The sequence below is a fragment of the Alligator mississippiensis genome, chromosome 10 (assembly GCF_030867095.1).
Source record: "Alligator mississippiensis isolate rAllMis1 chromosome 10, rAllMis1, whole genome shotgun sequence".
Lineage (NCBI taxonomy): Eukaryota > Metazoa > Chordata > Crocodylia > Alligatoridae > Alligator > Alligator mississippiensis.
This window is the reverse complement of record NC_081833.1, coordinates 2967349-2990796: the sequence shown is the minus strand read 5'-3', so window position 1 is coordinate 2990796 and position 23448 is coordinate 2967349. Positions and strand designations below refer to the sequence as shown.

Genomic DNA, 23448 nt, shown 5'->3' with positions numbered 1-23448 from the left:
TGTTCTCAGAGTCCAAAAGTTAGTCTATTCCTGATTAATATAATATTTGTAAAGGAAAATTCACTTGGATAAGTCCCATGATATGAGCTACACTTAAATACTTTTGTCTGAGGAAGTTGTATAAACTGCTGGGGAAAGGTGCTACTCTTCACAAACCTCTGGTTAAAAATGAACAATAAAGCAATACAAATCCCTTTTGCCTCTAATTCCCTGTAAAACAGTTTTAATGGCAATGAGTATCAATAGTCATTTTAAAATTCAGGTAGATTCTTAATGTTCCTCTTCTATCTTTTGACCCTGTTATTATACTATTTTGGCCCTATAATTTGATTTCCTTTTGAGTGTGTCCTACTCTCTTACATCTTGCACTTTCCCAGAGATCAGTGTGTATGCCTAATATTACATCAGCAAAGGTTCATGTAGCTTAAGGATCTGATAAGCTGAAACTCAGGTCTTAACTTGCCTGTAGCAATGAATTGAGATCTTAACTTTGATCACTAGAATCATCTGATACCTGGAAATACCAAAAATCTTACGCATGGGACTTCTGAGGAGGAATGAGAAGAGTGAGAGCCTCATAAAATCTATAGGGAGATGCATCTTCAGTAGTGTAAACTGTTATAGTTCATCTGATTTCAGTGATGTGATGACAGTTTACACTAGCTGTTGATCTTCTCTGGAATGCCTAATGCAGAAAGAAATTAGAAGGTTAAATAGTATTGCCTTCGTTGGAGCTGATTAAGGTCCGTCTGTTGAATACATATTAAAATTCAGATTTACAAGCTCTCTGCAGGGTGGGGGGGAACCCTAATGTTTCAAAAGGTCCCTGACACATGCAGAGAAAAAAGGAGCAGGGCCCTGTGATTGACTCGGTAGCCTTCAACAGCTCCTTTGTTTGAAAAACTTAACTTGTAAAACACGAGGCCTTTATAAACAGGTTACAAGGAGAACGTAGTCAATGTAGAGTGTCTTAAAATAATTTTGGAGACAGGGATTATAAATTGGAGAGAGAGTATATCAATCGAAATGGATTTTTGTTACAGGGTCCATTCCTGGGTGGAATGTACTTCTGACAGTAGAATTATCTGAAAACAGATTGTAGTGGGAATGGAAAACAGTCTCAAGGAAAATACAGGGCTCTTAAGTTAATTTTAGGATGGCATCCTCCTTAAATGAGAGAGGACACAACATTGGTATATTCTGAGAGCTCCAACTTGGGGAGCCTAGGAAAAACTGAAGATCACCTTTAAATTCTCCAAGATCATAGTTAGGAAAATATTAGGCTTGTTACCCCGACAGCGGATATGAAAGTTGTTAGCAAATGATGACAGCAGGGGAGCAAATAAAAATACAGCTGAAGGTACAGTTAAGGGTAGTCTTCTGCAAAGCTGCACAATCAATGACAGTGTAATTAGAACCCATATTGCAGAAAGCAAATCATTGTCCTCTGGCACGCGTTTTATTAATAACCCATTTTTTAATTTTTGTGGATGTTATCTCTCGATGGAAGCTGCCTGAAATAGACATAGACATCTGTGCAAGCTGTGGGCTGCCTAGGTTGCCAAACTTATCCATCCTTGCTTACCTTCCTTTGCTTTTGCTAATACAGATGCACTTAACTTCAGCGTCTTAGTAATATATTTGTCAATGATAATTACTGTTTCTTGGTATGGGCTATGATATGAAGACCAAAGCAAGCAGCAGAGCAAGAGTCAGTTTTTATTCAAACAATGCAATCCACTGGATGTTAGGATATGCAGATATGACATTAATTGTATGCTACAGATAAAAGGGTTGGGTTAAAAGAACTAATTAAATAAAAAATGTCTCTCTGAATCCTAGAAACTCACTAAAAATACTGGTGATTTATTTCCCTTCTCTCCCCTGCCCTGCCCCACCCCACCCCTTCCAAGATACAGAAGCAGAGACATCTTTTATTTTAATTGGGCCAAGCATCCAGCTAAGAACAATTTCCCCACTTACCTTCCGCTTAAAAGAGTTCTCTGTCATTGAACTTTCCATATGAAATATTCCAGTTAGGAGTGACAGAGATTTGATACTTATATATCTAAAACTAAGGGGGTTCTATGTTACTTCAGCTCATTAGATTCATTGTGGATTGCTAACTGTCTTACTGTCTTTGAGCTTGCGCTATTTATCAATACTCATTTCATTCCTCTCTCTTCCCTTTCCTACCCTTGCTTCCTTTGCTATATCTGTGTGTCTTTAATGGTAAGACTCAAGAAAGTCTATCCACGTTACAATAAATAAATTTTTTTTAAGTAGAGTTGTTGTACATATTTTGGCTGCCTTTGTCCCTCAGTGTCTTGCTTTTGTTTTGTAAAATACTCAGCAGTATATATACATATATATATCTATATTTTTTAAAACAAAAGAAAACCTTTGGTGCAAATTTCGTTCTTCCTTACAGTATTTTGCATTTCTCTTCCATGTTTCTAACATGTGGTTCTTGTTATCTTGCATTTTTAAAGCTTGCCCAGTAACACTTTAAGGTACTTGCTTCATTCTTGGAATTTCTTATTTTTGTAGTAAGGGAAGAATCTGGGTCATTTTATGCAAAAAGTAATCCATGTACCACATACTTTTCACATACTTTGCAGGGTGTAGTTTGACCCTCCTCATAAAGGTGTTCTTTTTCTGGCATTTGGAATGATTGCATAAAGTGTTAATAATTTTGCACATCTACGTGCTATATGAAACTCTTGGGTCCTGCTGGTAAGCAGACACTTATGGTATGGAATGATGAATGTTAAGTTAAATACAACAGTTTTCTCCTTACTGCAGATGGTCATTAAGTGTTATGCCTGTAATTTTTCTTGCAAGTCATTTATATATAGCTAATTCATGTTTGGCGTGCATCCTTCAAGTTTAAGTATCCCTAATGCCACCCATATTGCAGATGGTATTGAAGTTGAGATTATCAACTGGGAGGATTATCTGGGGACGCTGAAAGGGTACCGTGATTCAGATTCAAGTGAAAAGGCTTGATGTAACATACCTATAGTATTTGTTGGCTTTCCATTTGTCCTTTAAGAATGTCTGAGTGATCTGTGAAACATCAGTGTGCTCTTCCTAGAGACAATAAGTCGATGGTACAGGACAGGGGCCTTTAGTCTCCTTTTGTTTTCTCTTCTCTTGTCTCTCTCCCCTTCTTTGTATAATATATCAATTAAAAGCATTATAAATATGGCACATAATGGCATAAGTGTCATATGAAAACTGTCCCACTGATTTACCTGCCTTTAAGTAACAGACACCCTGCTGCTCATGCTGCATGTCCCCTTTAACCATTAACACCAAATAGTCAGATGTCCAGAGTTTTGTTTGGGTGTGGATGGCTGTAAAATTCCTAGTGCTCCAGGTGGCTTAAACTTGCTTGTTTAGTGCTACAAATTGGCCAGAACCAGACAAAACATTATTTGAGATAAAGGTAGGTAGGAAGCTGATGTGTTGGGCACTAAGCCCTTGGACATGAGACAAGTCACTGTGGTGGCTCCTTTCTACTCCAGCACAAAGGATGCAGGCAAACCCACTTGTACTCTGCCCCCAGGAGCAGTAACTGCATGGCAGAGTTTCCCTTTCTCCAGTCTTTCATGTGCACTATGAAGCCATGGCTCCATGGGCTCCTACAGATGTGTGGGGAGCCTGCTCTCACACGCTCCAGCTGCCTTCTGCATCGCGTGCATCAGCATTTCTGTGCTGAAAAAATGGCGGTGGCATGCCTTGAACTAAAAAATGTTCAGCGAGCTTTAGTTCAAAGTACCCTGCCACCATTTTTCAGCACAGGAATGCTGATGCATGTGATGCGCAGACACTTAATTAGTATGGCTCACTAATTAAAGTGCCTGATGCTGTATCCCAGAACACATGTATACAAAAATGCCCCATGAGTTGATGGAGTCACATAGCATTGTCATTCCATCACTCCCCAGCTCCTGACAAACCCATGCAGGTTTTTGCTACTGTACTGCTCTTTTATACCGTGCTGCCACTGCACAGCTGCCCCAGTTCAGTTAAGAATGTGCTTAATAGAGAGCAGGACTGCTCATGTGTGAAGTGCTTTGCTGAATCAGGGCTTGTGGAAACAAATGAGAGCTGCATGAAGTGCCATTGCCCTTTTTATTAATGAAAGGAGAGATTTATATTTGTAAAGAGTTTTCTTAGTCAGCAGTTCAGTATAACCTTTCCTGGAAAAAAATCAACCTCAGTCTTGAGTGGTATATGCTGTCTGTAAACCCCAGATTCTCCACTTACTGCTTCCATTCCTGAGTATAAACATAATCTTAACAATGAAAGAATTACAGCACTTGTGCTCTCATTGTTGAGTTTTCTATTTATTCTGAGTCATTGAGATTATTGTATTTCATAGACTGGATATCCTGGGCCTCACTAACGGTAGATGTCATGAATATTAAAAATCTTCAACCGGAGCCTAAGAGTATTTCCTTAACTAATGGCAGGGCTATGTAGGGAAGTGTTCCACACTTGGAGATTGAGCAGTCCCAACATGTGTATGTGGTTACTTGGCTGATAATCATGTTATTCTTTCTCCTTAAAGATTATGCCCCTTTTCTATTAAAAGCAGCATATGAGAGAACCATTCAACACAGTTAGGTGCTCACCAGTCATCTCTCAAGTTTCAAAAGGAAAGGTTGTTAAGAATTTGGAAAAATATGGCTGTGGTTCTCAGAATTACACAGAAGAGAGGCTTGATTTTTCAGAAGCGGGGAGCACCTGGCAGTCTCTGCTGAAGGGCATCGGTAGAAGCTGCCGTGTACTCCATTGTTCTGGAACTGGGCCGCTTTTCTAAATGACTAAATGTGGATTAAGAGCCTAAATCAAAGGTTCAGTTTTTAAAAAATATGGCCTGTCACAAAACCACTATCTTTCCATTTTGAAGTATTTTTATAGCAAATAGCCCCCTCGTCCAAATATAAGCTTTCCTCCTGGATGCACTTGAAAGCTTTGTTAAAGTTAAAATGCAAGACTTTGTTGTATCCCTTAATATGGGATGCTATCCCCGTTCTGCTGGAGAACTAAAGGCCAGATTTCCTTGATACTGAGCAGGTAAATGATTTCCTCAGTGCTATTCCATCGTTGGATGTGACTGCCGATATGAAAGTTCCTTTCACCATCCACACGCTCAGATGGTGGAGCTTCAAAACCGTCTCAGCATGAGGTTAATTTTAAACCTGGTACTTGCACGGTATCAATTTACATCACCTGCTAACTCTTGGGTTAATTTTGAAGTAATTTGCTCGATACATGAATATAAAAATGAGTGCTTTTCTGATGCCCTAAGCATTTGCAAACATTGTGGTTTGCCACTTCAGGTTTTATTTTTCAAGTGTTCTTCCATGTAGCAACACAACAGATTCCCAGTGACCTTCTGCTAAGATAACAGTTATCAAGGCCCAGTAACCTCTGAAAGCATCTCTCTGGAATTCATGAAGTTACTGAAATTAGTGAGGACCAGCTGATATTTCCAGCATCATCAATGCTTTGCATGATGACTGTATAATAAGCTTTGCATGTACTTTTCGTTGCGTATTAATAATTATTCCAAGAAGTAACAAAACTCTGAAGTTAGGTTTTTGTGGATCATCTTGTGCAACATGGTTTTTTAATTCTTTATTTCCCAAATCTATTAACTTGTTTCTTTAAATTCAAATGGATACGATGATATGCAGATTCTGGCATGTGTCTACATAGGTAAACTTTTTGTTTTGTTTCCACAGTAGTACAGTCCAAAATGATTTTTCAAACGTAAACTCTCAATCAAATATACAACTGAAACTTGTTTTTAAGAACAACTTCTAACACTAGTCTGATACTTTAAATTAAAATGTAACGTTCTTGGGTTGATTTAAGCAGGCCTAACCTAACAGTTTCTTTAGATGATTTCTGAACCTTCGATTTTCTTTTAGAGAATCTGCATTTAAAAAGGAAATTGATGAAGAAAGAGCTTCTTTACAAAAATCCATCAGTGTTACTAGTGCCTTGATCACAGAGAAAGATGCAGAACTGGAAAAACTCAGAAATGAGGTATCATTTTTAGAATTATGCTACTCTAGACTGTCGTGGATCTTTGCCTTTCTTAACGTTTTAGAAATGAGTTGTGAAAGATACAGTTTTTTCCCCACTTTTTTCTAAAGTTGAGCTTCTACATCCTTGCTTAGGTATCTAAATACATTCCAAATAAGAGGCACTGAGCATCCATAGTTTTCATTGGTTTTTTTACAAGTTACTGGTGCTACATACTTCTGAAAATTAGGTCACTTTCTTATTTAGTTGTTAAAATATGGATATAAATATCTAGTTTGAGTGTGGTGTTTTTGAAGTGTAGGCTGCTATTTCTGTCTTTACTTTCTTTTGATCAAACATAGGTGCTATGCCTGATGATTTCTGTGCTTTAGTCATATGTTTACCTCAAAAAAAGACAGCTGATAACCTAGCTTTTGCTACAAACAGTTTTCCTTTATTACATTTGGTTTTACTCCAGATTCCCTACACTTTCTCTAATTATTGCAGATCACAGTGCTCCGTGGAGAAAATGCCTCTGCAAAAACCTTGCAGTCAGTAGTTCAGTCACTGGAGTCTGATAAGTTGAAACTTGAGGAAAAGGTGAAGAACTTGGAGCAGAAACTCAAAGAGAACAAGAAACAGCCTTTAACTGTAACTAGCTCCTCAGGTAAAACGAAGACAGTTCACTTACTGCATCAGTACGTTCCACTTTGGTCTTCTCAAAGATGTCCATACCGTTGCTGTAACCTGCAAACCCACCTGTCAAGATGGGGCTTAATATGTTCGAAACCCCTTTCTACAGAGATGTAGCTTTACCCTGTTAGTGTTGTGTGCAAGACTTTTTGAATAAAGAAAATCTGACTAAATGCAGAACAAAGCCAGTGGCGTAACAAAGCAAGCTAGTGCATGGGGCAAACCCTGCAGGTGGGGGCGGGCACATGGAGGGTGGGGGGTTTGGGGAATGCAGGTTCTGAGTGGGAAGGGAGCAGCAGCTTTACCCATCTGCAAACTTCTAAACAGGCCCAGCTGAGCTGCTGCTTTGCCTCCTCTTCCCACCCCAGCTCCATTGCTCTTTAAAGCAGCTGCAGCTGGGAACTGTTTTGAAGCTCCTGGTGTGACAATGCTGCCAGGGCACAGACCCTGCAGCGGTAGGGGGTGATTCCAGCACCCCTCCTAGCTTTTTACCTGGGGCAGGTGCCTCTTTCACCCATCCCTAGGTATGCTACAGTATAAAGCTGTTGACATGGTCGGCTGCTATCACCAGTTGCTCCTACTTAGATTATAAATGAATTTTGCCTGAAATACAAGCATTCCAACCAAGCTCCTGTCCCTATAATTTTTCCCCACTCTGAAAAAGAGTATTTTCATGAATTCTGTTATGACTCCTGCAGACTTCTTCACAGATTCCCTGAAAAGCAATCAGGCCTGGTCTGAGCACAGAATTGGGAGCCAAGACCTCTCTGATTTCTGATGCTATATAGGCCTTTACATTTTCTGCCTCCATTCCCAGACTACTTTCCTCTTAGTAAGTAATTACTGTGCAAGTAATATTCAATCCTGAACATGCTTCTGTGTAAGGTGTCAGTGTGAAATATAAAGTAGGTTCACATCAAGAACTCTGGGGGCTTCTGTTGAGTGGTTAGAAATATCCCAAAATGAGAGAACTGGGGACAGTGCAGCGAATATAGTATGATTTTGGTGTTGAACCAGTGCTGCATGGTAAGGCTGCAGAATCGTAATGCCTTCCTTTTCTCTTCAAAGGTGACACTGCTGCTAATCTACTCCAAGAAGAAAGTGCAAAGGAGAGCCAGGTATTTGGTCTGAAATACACACTCTCTAATATACTTGTAGTGGCCTGGGCTTGAGTTAATTAAAGACCTTTCCAAAGCTGATGGCTATCTAAACAGGGTTATAATAGATGGATATTTCTTTTGACCTCTTCTCCCCAATCTCCCTGAGAAGCAGGAATGAAGATTGGTTTGTCAGTTCTAATGTTCAGCCTCTGACCTGAGAAGAATTGTGGTGTTTGCTATCTCAGAAAATCTGGCCACTTGTGTCTAGGTGTCTACCTTGGATGCCTACTTTTGAAAGCATTCATCTTAGCTGCTTATTAATCAACCTGCAGCATTTCACTGGGAATGGGTGGCAGTTACTCTGATATAAATGGTATGTACTCAGTAAAAGTCTTAGGCAACAAATTATACAAAGAGGCATAACTGTACTTAAAGAAGCAATCAAACTATTTTTGTTAATATAATGTACTATCTGCATTACCACCCACGAGGACAAATGCCTTGGAGAAAAGGTTACAACAAAAGTGCCCACAACGATGAATACATTTCACCCTGTTTGAAGAAGCGAGTTATCTAACTAGAGTGTTGTGTTTATTAAACTCCAGTGTATTTAGTTGAAGGTCTGTTTCCTGGTAATATAGTGTGTGTTTAGATAAGTAACAGTATTATTAACATACTAATCACTGGTTTCTTTCTGTTGTTTTTTTTTTCCCCTCCTCATGTCCCTTGCTTTCATCTGCTGCTGGCAACACTTTCTTCCAATCAGCATATGGTTTGTTTCTGCTTTCTCTGCTTTTTTTATTAGCTGTATTTTAATTTGCTGGGTATTACTCTGGTTACTTTCTTTTCAGCTGTGGGGAAAACTTTATACAGTGTTTCTGCACAGCGCAATCAAACGTCTGCAGTCCAGTCTGAGAGCTCAGACTTGGTTTGGAAGACTGTTCAGAGAGCGTGCATGCTCTGTGTCGTTCTGCTCTCTGGAGGGGAGGGTTCTGGGACTGACTTCTTTCACCTGTGATTCTGCATGGTACATCGAGTGATGAGGGCAGGACCAGAGGAGGCATGAGGGCTGGATAAGAATGATGTACCTTGTTATAGAAATCATAGAGAAGTGTGTGTGGTGTGTGTGTGTATTTCAACAGAATATTAATGTTTCTCCACAAATGCATTTAAAGAATTCTTATATAACAGTAGCTGAGCAGTTTTTCTCTGCTCTTTATCCATTTGGGCATAGATGGACACTAAACAGATGCAGGTTTAATCTGTCAGCCTGTTACATAGTTAGTAGGTACAGCTCCATTTAATGGAGGGTTAAAGGAGGGCCTGCTGAACCATTAGTGTGTAGAAATAGAGAGACAAATAACATGAACACTTCAGTTTGTTTGCAGTCTTAGTAGTCCTCACTTTTCTGCAAGTGGGGTTATATTAGGACAGAACAGAACACCATGTTCTGGTCTACTTGTTATTGTTCCCTGGGTTATGAATAGTGAATTTATTTCCTTACTTCATCAGATTTCCTGGAAATCTGAGAAGCCTGGTCTGGAAATTGATGTTCTGTCCATATGGTAGAATAGGTACAACATGGACATTTGTAATTTAGGCTTCCCTCATGCTGCTCCCCATTTCCGGTAGGAACTAGTAGTGTAGTCCTGTTGAAACAGCTTCCAACAGCAGCTGACATGGAAGATGATCTGTGCTACAGGCACTTGTCCACCAACTCGTTTCAAACTGTTGGGTGGAAACTATTGAGTCCCCAGTCAGAATTTACACTGACAGCTCAAGCATGCTCCGTGAGCTGCTACTGGTTTGTAAGCTTCCCCTCTTGATGCCCAACCTTGTGCCCTTGCCTTGTGCCATTGTAGTTGTTTAAAGGTGAAAAGCAAATGCAACTCTTCTATGGCTTTCAGATGCCATGTTTGTGCTGCATGTTGATATGTTGCAGTCTCTTTTCACTAGTGTTTGCTGTACCGTGCAATCCTAAATCCCACTGTCTTTTGTTCTAAACACCCCAGATTGATTTCCTGAATTCGGTGATAGTGGATCTTCAAAGGAAAAATGAAGAATTGAAGCTGAAGGTGGAAACAATGTCTGAAGCAGCTCTCAATGGCAATGAGGAGGAGATAAATAATTATGACAGGTATAAATATTATGTGGAAAATTGATTTGGGTTGAGCTTTGCTGGTAGCACTAGCAATTGGTGCTTTGAGCCTGTCTGTTAACAGAGGAGCCTTGTTGCATGCAGTGCAAGCATAGCTTCCTTACATGACCTGGGTGGCTAGACAGAGGTTAAGGGGACATATTAGTACACCTTCATTTGCTTTCGCACCCAAATGTGGGCCTGGCCCCCTCCAAACCAGGCTAACATGCCCCCTCTCTTTTTCCACCAATTTACATGAGTGGCTTTGAAATGGTGGGTTTATATTTGTGTGTATGAAAACTGCAACAATTCAATGACTAAGGTAAATTTGTTATCACTGCATGGGGAACAGCAATTCCAATCTTTTTCTGAAAGGCACTGATTCTTTCTGCTGCTTGCAGTCCATAGGATACCCTGTTGTTTTTAAGCAGCACAAAACAACTAATGATGCCCTTTGGGTTTTTCCCCTCACCCCTCCCTATATTAAGAGAATATCCAACCTAACTTGTGCTAATGTTGATCTTACAGCGAGGAAGAAAGCCTGTCGAAGAAGAAACCTCGCCTCTTCTGTGACATTTGTGACTGCTTTGATCTCCACGACACAGAAGACTGTCCAACTCAGGCGCAGGTGTCAGATGAGCCTCCCCATTCAACTTATCATGGCAGCAGAAAAGAAGAGCGCCCCTATTGTGACATCTGTGAGGTGTTCGGGCACTGGACAACCAATTGCAATGATGATGAGACCTTCTAACCCAATGCAAGGCCAGGAAAGCAAACCTCGTTTGTATGCACTAATTGGACACTTTACACCACCAGCATTTGTATGCGCAGGCATCAGGAAAAGGGACAATGGCTCTTGACCCCCACCTACTCCGGAATCACCAAACCCATAGATATGTTGATCCTCTGCTAACAAATACTCTATTATTCCCCATAATAAACTAAAGTGAAATATAAATAAATAATTTAATAGATGACTTTTTGCCATTTATTTCCCAACTTTTGGTTTTGTCCCATCTATAAAAAGAAACGTCCCCTACACTGTTACATTATCCTATGGGAAAAAGGTATAGGAGCAAAGCACTATAGTATGGTAAAGCTTATTTAAATACCTTAAAATTATGCTGTTAATTTTGATATTTGCACTAAAACATTTTAAGGCTGCATTTGTACATTTAGATTTTTAAGCTTTTGACACTGGAATGAGTTGAGAAATGTTTCATCTTTATTTTTCATCTGCTCATTAACTATTTTACTGTGCTCTTGATCAAAGAACACGAGCTCTGCACTACCTATCAGTAGTGCCTTGATTTCAGTTTGGTTACAGTGTGAGACTTAAAATCATGAGACAGGTAAGAAAACATAAGCTACTGTGGGGATTTATTAGAAAACTATGCTGTGCACACTTACTGCAGTTTGTGTGACGTCCCTTTTTTGCATTATTTCTGCTCTATACTGTGTGTGTGTGTGTATATACATAAATATATATTAAAATTTATATTTTGGAAAAAAGTGTCTTCTTTCACATTTTTAAATTGTATTCAATTCCTCACGCGACCTGTTTATGGGACAAACATTACAGCGTGACTGCATTGCTTTACTTGGAAGTCAACAAGTAAACCAAACCACCTCAGTATTGAGAGAGAGTTTTTTTTTGTGAGAATCTCTCCAGTAATTTTGCCTTCTTCTAATAGCAGGTTTTCAGTCAAGTCCATCTCAAAAACAGGTTATTTCAGGATCAGTTTTTGTTTTATTTTCAGATGAATGTATCATGGAAAATTACCAGTTGTGGATTTTGTTATAACCAAAAACAAGGGGTGAAGAAATCTAACTTGATGGAATAGTGATACGCTCTGGCTAGTCATGCTTATTATGTTCAGGTACCTCACTACATGGAGAGCTAACGTTTTGTTTCGGGGTGGGGGGGGGCTACTGCTAGTAAGGTGCGATTCAAACACGAGCAAGCGTGGAACAAAGTGGCTTTAAACCACTGATTGTTTGGTTTAAATCTTCTCTTTTGAATGTCTTCTAGTGTATGTAAAAAAGAACAAATTGTACTGTATCTTCCTTGCTACCTGTACCATAGATCTGGGATTGACTCTTCTACAACTGTATATATATGCCTTTGATGTATTTTTTTTTTTTTTCTGGAAATGATCAACTGCGTATTTGGCCTATGAGTATAAAGTAAACCTGCTGTAGTCATTTTAAATCCGGGGCAACGAATGTATTATAGTAACAACAGGAACGAACGCAGGGCATCAGTATTCACGGGAAGAACGGCATGTCCCGTACCTTCCTGAATAAATGTTTATTGTCATTACTGTGTCGCCTGCCTCCTTTCCTCCTTTCTCCCCCCTGGCAGCTCAGGCTCCGGCCACTCCTTACATGCATCACGCAATAAACTTTACACCAGCCACCTGTGCAGAGCCCTGAAGTTAGTGCTTGAAGGGCTGCTGGTTGGTGTCCAGCTCCCGCGTGAACGGGCAGCAAAGGACACCATAGCGGGATGCTGACCCGACCCCTGCAGCCTAAGACATCTCAGCTGTGCGGGCGGCTGCAGGACCACGTGGGCGAGCAGCATGGCCCGCGACTCCGGCGCGCATGCGCAGGGGCAGTGCGGGCGTCACGTGGCCCGGCGCCCTCACGTGACGGGCGGCGGGTCACGTGAGCGGCAGCCATGGCGGCGCACCTCAGCTCGGGCCGCGTCAACCTGACGGCGCTGCGGGAGGCCGGGCGGCGCGAGCTGCGCGAGTTCCTCGACAAGTGCGCGGGATCCAAGGTGGGCGCCGCTCCCCTCCCCTCCCTTCCCTTCCTCACGGGCGGCGCCTCCTGCCTGCCCTGCCCTTCACACAGCTCCTCTCCTCTCTCCCCTCCCCCCCCCCCCCCCAGGCCATCGTGTGGGACGAGTACCTCACCGGGCCCTTCGGCCTCATCGCGCAGTACTCGCTGCTCAAGGTAAAGGCGGGATGATGCGGGAGGGACAGGGGCGGGCGGCAGCGGCTGCTCAGCGCGTCGTGTCCCCGCAGGAACACGAGGTGGAGAAGATGTTCACCCTCAAGCCCGGCCGCCTGCCCGCAGCCGACGTCAAGAACATTATTTTCTTTGTCCGGCCCAAGCTAGAGCTCATGGATATCATCACTGAAAATATACTCAGGTAACGCTTGCTCCGAAGGCTCCAAGGAGCGAATGAATCCCTCCCGCTTTCCGCCCCTTCTGGTTTACACCCAGCTTCGGCGCTGGACGCCCCGAGTTAGGTGCGTTTCGGCTGTTTTGGTAACAAATCCACGGCCAGGATCGGAGTCGGGGACGTGCGCCCCGTAGACCGTTACCTTTTTGCAGGCGGTAAGCGCTGGGAAACGTTAGGTAGCCACAGCCCACGAGCAGGAGCTCTGTCGTAGGTGGCGTTTGCTTCCCTAGAAGTCGGCGCCCCTTCGCTCAGGTGCTGCGAGCGACCGCAGCCCGTGTCGCTGTCGCTGTGCTCGTTCCCGTAACTCGCCGCAGTGACTTTCTTCCAGCGAAGACCGAGGCCGGTCGCCGCAGAGGGACTTCCACATCCTGTTCGTGCCCCGTCGCAGCCTGCTGTGCGAGCAGTGGCTGAAGGACCAGGGTGTTCTGGGGTCCTTCATCCACAAGGAGCAGTACAGTCTGGACCTCATCCCGTTCGATGGAGACCTGTTGTCTATGGAGTCGGAGAGCGCCTTCAAGGTAAATGCTTATTTCTCCCCATGAGAAAAAGATACTTTGCACTGCAGGAACCGCTGGACTGAACGCTCGGTGCCACAAACCTGCTGTAGGCTTCCTCTCGCCACCTCTAGGCTTCCTCTCGCCATCTCCGCTTACAGGCTTGTTGAATTGAATTGCCCGAGCAGCACAGAGGATGTCGGAGCATGACAGAGCTCGGAAGCATGTATTACTTGGTGACGTGTTCTGTAACTGGCCACTGGAAAGAGAGGGAGGAAGTGGCTTCCCAGCAATGCTATGCTGTGACAGTATGCAGAGAGCGGCATGGTGGATTGGAAAAGTATAAAGTAACAAGTTTCATCAGATAAGTGTTTCTGAACAGAAACGAATTGCTCAGATCGTGCGTTCAGGCTTAACGCGTTAGCAAGAAGAGCCCCCCTGTGTGTAGAGTTGTGCTGGGTATGACTCGGTGGGTTCCCCTTTCACCTGAGATGCATGAGCAGTAAAGCTGTGTTGCTTTAGCACTTGTGCTGTGGATGTGCAAGAGGAAGCCGTTTCCCAGAAATAAAAATCTAATCACTGCACCCATTACAAGCTTCCTCCTCCTCTGCTCCGTGTGAGCATGTCCCTCCCCCTTTGTGGGGAAGGCAGCGGGATTCATCTCACATTTCCCTTTAAAAGTTGACTTTTGTGCACTGGGGGCATGTGTGTGGTGCAGCTGCAACCTGCACTGGCTCTGTGTTTTGAGTTCGGCGCAGAAAAGGGTCCACAGTTTGCATCGCAGGAGATGGCTGTCCTGTTAATCGCAGAACACAGATGGCCAGGGAGCATAAACCTCCATCAAAAGGAAACTTCCTCTGCCAGCTTGTGTCCTCAGGCAAGCTGAGCAACTGGCTAGTTAGTAACAGCTCTGAGTTAGTGTTGACTTGAGCCAGGTTTCATAGATTGTAAGGCCGGAAGGGACCTCGGAAGATCACCGGGTCCAGCCCCCTGCACCAAGCAGGAAAGATAACTGGGAGTCACCTGACTGTCTAGTCTCCTCTTGAAGATTTCCAGGGTAGGTGATTGCACCACCTCTGGAGGGAGCTTATCCCACAGTCTGGACACCCTGACTGTGAAGAAGTTTTTCCTAATGTTGAGCCTGAATCGATCTTCCAGGAGTTTGTGGCCATTACTCCTAGTTTTTCCCCTTGGGTGCCCTGGTGAACAGTTGCTCACCGAGCCCTTGATGTACTCCCCTAGTGTCACAGTAAGCTGCTACCTGGTCCCCTCTCAGCTGCCTTTTCCTCAGGCTGAAGAGTCCCAGATCCCTCAGCCTTTCCTCGTATGGCTTGCCTTTTAAGACTGTGATCATACGGGTGGCTCTTCTTTGGACTCTCTCAAGCTTGTCCATGTTAAAGTGCAGTGCTGAGAACTGGATGCAGTACTCCAGCTGTGGTCTCACCAGTGCTGAGTAGAGCAGAAGAATCGCCTTCCTGGTTTTGCTGGAGATGCACTCATTGATGCATGCCAGAGTATTATTTGCCCTACTGGCTACAGCATCGCACTGCTGGCTCATATTCATACTGTGGTCTACTATTACCCTCAGGTCCCTTTCATTTGTGGTGCTGGTCAGTTTGGTGCCACCAAACCTGTAGGTGTGTTGAGGATTGCTCATCCCAAGGTTTAAAGAGGTGGGAGAATCTGAGTCCTTTTAACAATCCCTTGAGCCCATCTGATTCAGTCTGCTGTACCGCTGCGGTGATGGTGCCTCTGAAATGGCCTGTTTCTTAACCTTCCTTTCCTTGTCATTCAGGAATGCTATTTGGAGAGTGACCAGACAAGTCTGTACCACGCAGCCAAGGGCCTGATGACCCTGCAGGCGCTTTATGGGACAATCCCACAGATCTTTGGGAAGGGCGAGTGTGCAAGGGTAAATCCAACTCCATCCTGCTCCGTGTCTTAGTTGCTAAATCCCTCCCATGCTCGTGTAGCTGTCGTTAGTGTGCACATGGTTCACTGACGCTCTTAATCATAAGCTGCAGTTTGCTCCTGTCAAATGAAATAATTCTCACTCAGCCTCCTGCTGAGGATTTTATTCCTCTGAGCAGTATAAGGAGCTTTGTGAGTGTTAACTACATTTTTTTTAAATTCTCCCAATAATTATCTACTCTATAAAATGTCAGCTGACTGCTGAGTTTAACACCTCTTCTCATATATTTCAGAGGGATTCAGCCAGTGAAAGTTTTTGTTCCATGATTGTTTTAACATCTAGGAGAGCTGGGGGAAGGGGGTTTGGCCAGTGGTTGTAGAGAGCATTGTCCATTCACAAATATCTCAAGTAACTGGGTTTCTTGGCTTCCTCTAGGAGACTGCAGAGAAACAGATCTTGCTGTCAGGAAGTTTCCCTTGCGTTTGATGTAAATTTTCCCTAGTATCCTTTTGCCCTCATATGAGACCACCTTTGCCTTGATCCTTACCCATTATTCAACCAAAGTTGAATGCATCTCCTACTTTGGGTCTCTGGCTGTAAGACAGTCCCTTTAGCCTGATCTTTTTTTTGTTCATCTCCTCTGAACTTCCCATGTTCAAGCAGGGGGGGCAGGGGAGAGGGTTACAAGTGTAGTCACTATTTCACTAGTCTGAACCAGCAAGAGCTAGCGTAGGGTGGCTTGGTTTGCATCTTCCTGTCTCTGCCTCCTGTTGTAACAGAGCTGCAACTTGCCATTCCTGCCATTTACTCTCTGTGCAATCCTATTAGATTAAACAAACGCATGCAGGATGGTTTGGATAGGGATGAACCTGTCTTGAAAAGGGGGTTGAAGCAGGTGACCTCAGAAGGTCCCCACTAGCCCTACTTCTTAAGATATGTGGGTGTATCTAGTCACCATAGCACCCCCGATGACCAAGGAACATTTTGTTTCAGCATGTGGCTAATATGATGATCAGGATGAAGAGAGAGTTCCCTGGAAGCCAGAACTCAATATTTCCGGTCTTTGATACCCTCTTGTTGCTGGACCGCAACGTCGATCTGTTGACGCCGCTGGCTACTCAGCTTACGTATGAAGGGCTTATTGACGAAATTTATGGAATTCAGAACAGTAAGTACTGACAAACCTAGAGGGAGCCCCTGTGGGTTTGGGGATAGGGTGAAACTGAGAGCTGGGAGAAGTGGCAGTGTGCCAAAGGGAATTTTGTTCCAGATGAGTTTGAGATGGGGGTGAGGAAAATCTCACTAGAGAAGGGCTGGCTTAGCACACACCAACTGCTGAAACTTCCTTAGCCTGACGAAGGGTTTTTGAACCCGAAGGTTGCTTAATAATTGTTTTCCAACTATTTAAGTTGGTCTAATAAAAGATACCAGATTCACCCAAAGAACCTTGTCTGCCTGAAGTAACTAGAAACTTTGGTTTAGATCCTGCTTCTCATGAAGACTAATTGAACCCCTGCCTTTTACGAGGTGCGAGTCTGTGTGCTGGCTTTAGCAGTCCCAGTGTGCTTCTCATTGGAGTAGGAAATGTATATAAACCACTCTTTCCCTCACTGTTCCTCACAGTAGACCTTCCACCCTCTGCCCCTGCCCATCATTTGTCAAATGACTCGGGATGTGTCCCCTTAGCTCCCTAGGCCAGAAGCCGGTAGTACCTGTAACTTCCTCATGCTGCACTGATGAGTGTGTAGGATGCTTCTTTTCACCTACCCAGGAGTGAGCCACCACCTTGGCAAGCATCTCAAGTGCCCTCTATCTGTGTGTGGTTTCTACCGGACTAGGAGGGATTTTCCCCTTTTGATCTAGAGAGAATCAGTTCATCCCTGCCAAGAATACTTCTTTCAAGTTGTGCAGTAACCATTTACTCTTAAGTCCTGTGTGGAGAGCTGCATTTTTGCCTGAGGAAAGCTTTGTGTGTAGCGGTTTGTCATAACTCTTGGGATTATGTCAGTCAGGCATATGAAGTGTCCATCATTGTTGTTTCCTGATATCAATAGCTTATGTGAAACTCCCTCCTGAGAAATTTGCCCCTAAGAAGCAGGGAGAGGGTGGCAAGGATCTCCCCACGGAACCTAAGAAGCTGCAGCTGAACTCTGCCGAGGAGCTGTACGCCGAAATCCGGGACAAGAACTTCAACGCTGTGGGCTCGGTGCTGAGCAAGAAGGCCAAGGTCATATCTGCAGCCTTTGAGGTAGGTGCCGTAGGCGGGAGGCTGTCTGGATCTGCAGTCAGCCCGTGAGTCTATTCTGAACCTTGCTGCTGCTGCGTGTGGCTGCTCTAATGCAGGCTTGGCCTTTTCTTCCTCAGCTGCCCGTTCATAGAAAACTGAGTGGGTGGGATCCATATTGTGTTGCTCAGCCTGCGGGTGTTTGAGGGACTCAAATGAAAACCCTATTTTAAGAGGCTGTAGAGGGCCTACCCTGAATTAAAGCCTTGTTAATGCCTTGGAAGGTGCTTTGTAGAAGCAAGAGGGGGAAAGCCTGGTCTAGGGCTTACAGTCTAAATGAGGCTGAGAGTATCTTAAACTAGCACAGTTAGGGCATGTGCCTGGCTCCCTTCGCACAGTGCTGGAGCACCTTAGGTCCCTCTTACTGTTGGGAGCTCAAGCACAGACTTGAAGGACAAAATGCTTGTGTCAGCAGTATTGGGTTTTTGCCCCAAGTGACTTATCCAGGGTGTGTGGCAGAGCACGGTGCACTGGGCTCCTGCCTGAGTACTGGCCTGGCCTTCCTGGAAATTGTAAGCACCAGAACTGGCAGTTTGAGGAATGTGGAGCCAGAAGAGCAGGGAGGCAACCGGGCTGCGGGGCCTGCCTCTCGAACTGCAGACTCAGCACAGGTTTGTCATGGTGTTGGGTGTACACAGGGCCTGGCAGGCTGGGACCCTGCCTAGAGGCTCCAGGTGCTGTCACAGCCCCTATGCATAGTCGCATGTAGGGATTGTCCTTCAGCCTGCAGAACTAAAAGATGCTGGTGACCTTTTCAGCTGGGTGTAGGACTTACTGCAGACATCGAAAGACTCCTGTTGACCTTTGTCAACTGGGACCCCTTGGAGAGAGGAGCTGGCAGCCCTTCCTGGGAAATGCAGTGGCTGAAAGTTGCATTCATGCAGTGACATCGGGCACTGAGCAGCCAAGAAATGTGAAAGCAGTTCTGTGGCAGGCAGGACTTGCAGTGTAGGTGTTACCTTCAGGCATGGACACACGGTTTACCACAGTGCACCCTCAGAAAAAGTGTGATTGAAAGAGTAGACTTGTGGCTCCCAGAGCCGTGTGATCTGGTGTGCTGTGACAGCTCTACTCTGAAGGAATGCTCCCACATTTCTCAGCTATTAAGGGCTTTGCTGCACAGCCTCACGTTAACTCCTGTAGTATTTGGCTTCGCCTTCTGCCAGCCTTAAGACAAAGTAGGTGTACTGTGTATCAAATTCTGGAGCGCACTTGAATTTGAATTTGTAGCAATAGCTGTTTACTGGGGCATTAGTGCTGGAAGCTCCCAGAGTTTAGAGTACTTCACACTGGAAGGGGACGGAAGAGATGTGAGAGATTCAGATGTAATGGGTGATAATGAAACAGCAGCACGTTGGCAGCAGAGAACTTTTTAAATGGCAGACTTCATTAGCACTTGCCTGCCTACACATGCCCGTGTAGATCATTCTCACTTAGTCAAGTTTATTTGTAAGGAAGCTTGTTGCAAATTTAAATTAAAAAAGATGTGGGTAGTCCAGGGGGGCGACATGCAAACTTCTGGATTCTTCTGGCACAAGAGGCTGTATCTGCCTTTTGTCTTGATCCTGTGCAGATAGCATATGACAGAACCAGGGGCAGACCTGGAAGTGTTGCAGGTGAGCTGGCAGCTTGAGGAGTGGTTTGGGGGCAGCCCCTTCTCTGCGTGTGTTACTCAGCACCAGAGCGCAGCAGCTCAAATGGAGGCGAACGGCCCCGAGTCCGGCCGAGTTTTCAGCTGGGGGTTGATGTTCTACAAAGGGCTTGCTGGGCCCCACCGCACCTCTGCGGAGAGCGAGGTGGTACCTCTGTTTGTGGGTGAGGAAACGACCAGGACTGACAGGCTTAGAGGCAGGCAGATGTGAAGGCCCCCCGCCTCCCATGTTTCCGACACCTCCCTGCTCTAGCCCTGATGCCTGCCTCTGTTATTCCATCTGACCCTGCTCTGTAATGGGAGTTCTTAAATTCTGAATTTCTTCTCTGCTCTTATTTCCTCCGAGGCTGGAATTGTTTCCCACTTCTGTTCTGGACCAGAACAAAGCAGGGAGAGAGAGCACTGAGATACCTTTCCATCTCCCTAGTCCTCTGCTTTCTGCAAAGATTCCTGTCATATGTGACAGCACTACAGACAGGAACTTTACATAACATCTGTCACGTGGGCCAGTATTTTATCCACTTGGTTGATATCTCCTGTATGTTAAGTCCTTGGGACAAGGTTAGTCTAGCTACAGCCCAGCCATGGTTTCTGTACTCCTGAAGAAGTATAGTAATTAATACCTGCCAGCTTCAGAGGGCAGTTGTCTGCCTTAATACATTAATTATACTCTCTTTGGTCCCTGGCTGGACTGCACAGTAGGGTAGAGTCCAGATACAAATTGCAGCAGGAGGGGCAGCCTCCATATGTAGAGAAAATTTATTCCAGGGCCATGTCTGAGTATTTTCTGCTGCAGTAGGAGATGGCGTTATCAGTTGACGGGGAGCAGGAGCATTATTTCAGTCAGTGCCAATGCAGACCGTCTGTCCAGTGATCAGATATTACTGATACTACACAAGGAAATCAAACCGTGCAACGAAGCTCATGTCTTTCACTTGTGCTTACACAAAGCACTAACTTCTGCCCAAAAGTCTGCTGTTGATTAAGTGATGTGATGGGTGCTGCTGTCTAAGCTGTAACCGCTGTGTTTCCTTAGGAGAGGCACCATGCGAAAACAGTTGGAGAGATTAAACAGTTTGTCTCGCAGCTGCCCCACATGCAGGCAGCAAGGAGTTCTCTGGCAAACCATACCTCAATTGCAGAGCTAATCAAAGACATTACTAGTGAGTGAATTTCTAAGTCTTCCCTCTACAGCTGGTTTTGTGTTGCACCTTTTGTTGGGGAGAGATGCACTTTAATTCACTCCACTGTTGAGTGCCAAATTTGTGTATGTGTACCTAAAGCTAGAATTACTGAAGGCATTTAACACTGAAAATGAACTGGCTGTTATTTTTAAGTACTGATGTGCTAATGTATTGATTTCCTTTCCATCATAGCATCAGAAGATTTCTTTGATAATTTAACAGTGGAACAAGAGTTTATGTCAGGAATAGACACAGACAAGGTGAGTTGCAAGGCTAATTCTGTTGCAGATACAGACTTCTATGACCCCTTGCTAAAAGGCTGGGTACTTCTTTTTAAAAGAGAAAAGGCTGAGCAGAGGCTGACTGCCTTTCAGTGCTAGAGTTCTGGGAGCTTTGTCTGCAGGGTTGCCTGGTGCATTCTGGAGAGGGGATGCACGGTGCTGAGCATACTTCCTGTGAGGGCCGGGGAGCTGTGGTTGTCAGTATGAGCCTTGGCTCTCCTGAAAGACGTGCAAAGACCCGCACTTTGCCTTGAACAGTGATCTATGGATGGTGTGAGGGTGAGGCTAGTCTGAGTTCTGGCAAACTGCTTCCAGCCTGTCAAATATGACCCAAGCCTTGACCATGGAGTCACTACTGCTTGTGACATGGAACCTGGGCTCTTAACGCAAATATCTATGCTGCCTACACTGCCACTGCGACCTCTGTTCTGTTGCTCTTTAGTGCCTGACGTGGAGATGAAAGCATCCCCCTTCATTTTACTCGTAGCTCTAAGAGGTTTTTTCAGGTGCATTAAATTCTCAGAGGGAGCCTGGCTGACAGCTTGCTCATTTGTTTTATAGGTTAACAATTACGTTGAAGACTGCATCGCTCAAAAACATCCATTGATCAAGATACTACGGCTCGTTTGCCTGCAGTCAGTATGTAACAGCGGGCTCAAGCAGAAGGTGTTGGACCACTATAAGAGAGAGATTATCCAGGTCAGGCTGTCGTTATTCAGAGTCAATAAATCACAGTGCAAAGCCACATTAAAGCCTCAGTGCTAGGCAGCTGCACCCCTTGCACCTCTTCATGTGTGTGATCCTGGGGATTTCTTTGGGACTATTAATGTGTGCAAGTTAAGCACCATTTGTAAATCTTGACAGGATGAAAGCATCCATGCCTGTCTGTTTTTACACTATTGTTTAGTATCTGAGTGAGTGCAGGCGGGAAGTTTTACAGCCAGTAATTTATTCCCTGAGGGACATTTTAAATCAAAATAGCTCACTGCTTCCTTTTATTGCAACCAGGTATCACTTTCTCATGTTCTAGTCTATTGTCTATCTGCAGTTTTTGCCTTCTGCCAAAAGGTAGGTAGTTGTGAGCATGTATTTCAGTTCTGCACACTAAGTAGCATCACCCAGTCTTAACAAATTGCCAGAACTGTTTTATTGAATGTTTTGTTTAAAGCATGTCACTTAGGAAACCTTGGTGAGGGCTCTGAGAACTTCAGAACACCCAACTGCTCATTTCCTTTGAAGGAGCTGGTGTAAAAATCACCTGGCTTCACCTCTGCATATATATTGACTGGTACTGCCTCTTCGTGTTACAGACTTACGGCTACGAACATATATTGACTTTAAACAACCTGGAAAAGGCTGGACTCTTAAAACCTCAGACAAGTGGGAGAAACAACTACCCAACCATCAGAAAAACCTTGCGGCTGTGGATGGATGATGTTAACGAACAGGTAAACTGAGTATTTTATTGTCTGACTGGTCAGCCCTGAACATGCCGACCCGTGCACAACAGCAGGTGTGTGTGTGTGTAGGGGTTGTCTTGTACTTGCATGACTTTGATAAACTTGTTGACTTGCACTCACGCTCCCCTCTCTTCCTTCTCCTTCCCCAGAATCCCAATGACATCTCCTACGTGTACAGCGGTTATGCTCCGTTAAGCGTGCGTCTGGCCCAGCTGCTCGCACGCCCAGGCTGGCGTAGCATAGAAGAGGTTCTGAAGATGCTCCCAGGCCCCCACTTCGAAGAGAGGCAGCAACTCCCCACGGGCCTGCAAAAAAAACGTAAGAGCTTGTATCTGGCAGCTTTTCTCTTTTGGAATAAGCAGGCGTAGCTTTTCCAGGGTGCTCACTGTAGTCACCCCATTACAGATGGGCAAGTTGCGGAGTGGAGGGGGCAGTGCAGTATGGGCCCCAGGCCTGGGTTAGCCCCTTCCCACTAGCACTGCTTCTCTGCAACCCCTCCCCCTTGCCCCCATTTTTCACGCAGCTGACTGACACACTGCAAACCCCTCTACGTGCAGGTCAGCATGGGGAGAACCGCGTCACTCTGGTCTTCTTCCTGGGAGGCGTGACCTATGCAGAGATTGCAGCACTGAGGTTCCTGTCCCAGATGGAAGATGGAGGCACAGAGTACGTCATCGCCACCACCAAGTTAATCAACGGGACATGCTGGATCAAATCCCTCATGGAGAAGCTGGAGCCAGCCCCTTTCTAAGACCTGAGCACTAGCACCTTCCAAGGCTGCCTGGGACGTGACTGTCTTTGGCCGTCACAGCTGGATGTGAAAAGGCCAAGAGAAGAAGCGGTAGCTGGAGAACGGATTGTGAGTGGGGACTGTCCTTTCTGGGCTAGCAGATGTCATGGTTGCACTTCCCTCCCTGCATTTCCTGTTTTGTTCTTGCTGTACAGAGAACTACCACCTAAGCCACAAGCAGCTGGAGAGGAAATAAATGGTGACTAAAGCAACTGGTATGCATCTGG

General features: G+C 44.7%; 2 protein-coding genes across 13 annotated transcripts in view; both read left to right on the top strand.

Moving 5' to 3' along the window:
* CLIP1 (CAP-Gly domain containing linker protein 1) overlaps positions 1–12298 on the top strand; it is an 89702-nt gene extending 77404 nt beyond the window's left edge. For 7 of the 12 annotated variants that reach the window (XM_059713347.1, XM_059713349.1, XM_059713350.1 and 4 more), the window contains 6 exons: positions 2493–2513; positions 5949–6066; positions 6553–6712; positions 7807–7856; positions 9851–9975; positions 10504–12298. In XM_059713347.1, the coding sequence (XP_059569330.1) occupies positions 2493–2513; positions 5949–6066; positions 6553–6712; positions 7807–7856; positions 9851–9975; positions 10504–10726 (697 nt within the window). In that variant the 3' untranslated portion in view covers positions 10727–12298. The remainder of the gene's footprint in view (positions 1–2492; positions 2514–5948; positions 6067–6552; positions 6713–7806; positions 7857–9850; positions 9976–10503) is intronic. The other 5 variants (XM_059713348.1, XM_059713357.1, XM_059713353.1 and 2 more) reach the window with 1 other exon arrangement.
* A 330-nt stretch (positions 12299–12628) lies between these two features.
* VPS33A (VPS33A core subunit of CORVET and HOPS complexes) lies at positions 12629–23433 on the top strand. Its single transcript, XM_006257974.4, has 13 exons — positions 12629–12757; positions 12868–12933; positions 13005–13132; positions 13494–13683; positions 15455–15571; positions 16565–16739; positions 17626–17819; positions 20543–20669; positions 20883–20950; positions 21533–21670; positions 22282–22419; positions 22581–22749; positions 22989–23433. The coding sequence occupies exons 1-13, from the start codon at positions 12656–12658 to the stop codon at positions 23180–23182; spliced, it is 1806 nt and encodes a 601-aa protein (XP_006258036.1). The 5' UTR covers positions 12629–12655; the 3' UTR covers positions 23183–23433.
* The last annotated feature ends 15 nt before the right edge of the window (positions 23434–23448 follow it).

What these genes read in the sequence shown, in the direction of transcription:
- VPS33A (XM_006257974.4), top strand. Translation starts at nt 12,656, where the DNA reads ATGGCGGCGCACCTCAGCTCGGGCCGCGTCAACCTGACGGCGCTGCGG. An exon ending in ACAAGTGCGCGGGATCCAAG is followed by an intron (nt 12,758 to 12,867) that starts GTGGGCGCCGCT and finishes CCCCCCCCCCAG; the next exon opens with GCCATCGTGTGGGACGAGTA. An exon ending in CAGGAATAGACACAGACAAG is followed by an intron (nt 20,951 to 21,532) that starts GTGAGTTGCAAG and finishes TTTGTTTTATAG; the next exon opens with GTTAACAATTACGTTGAAGA.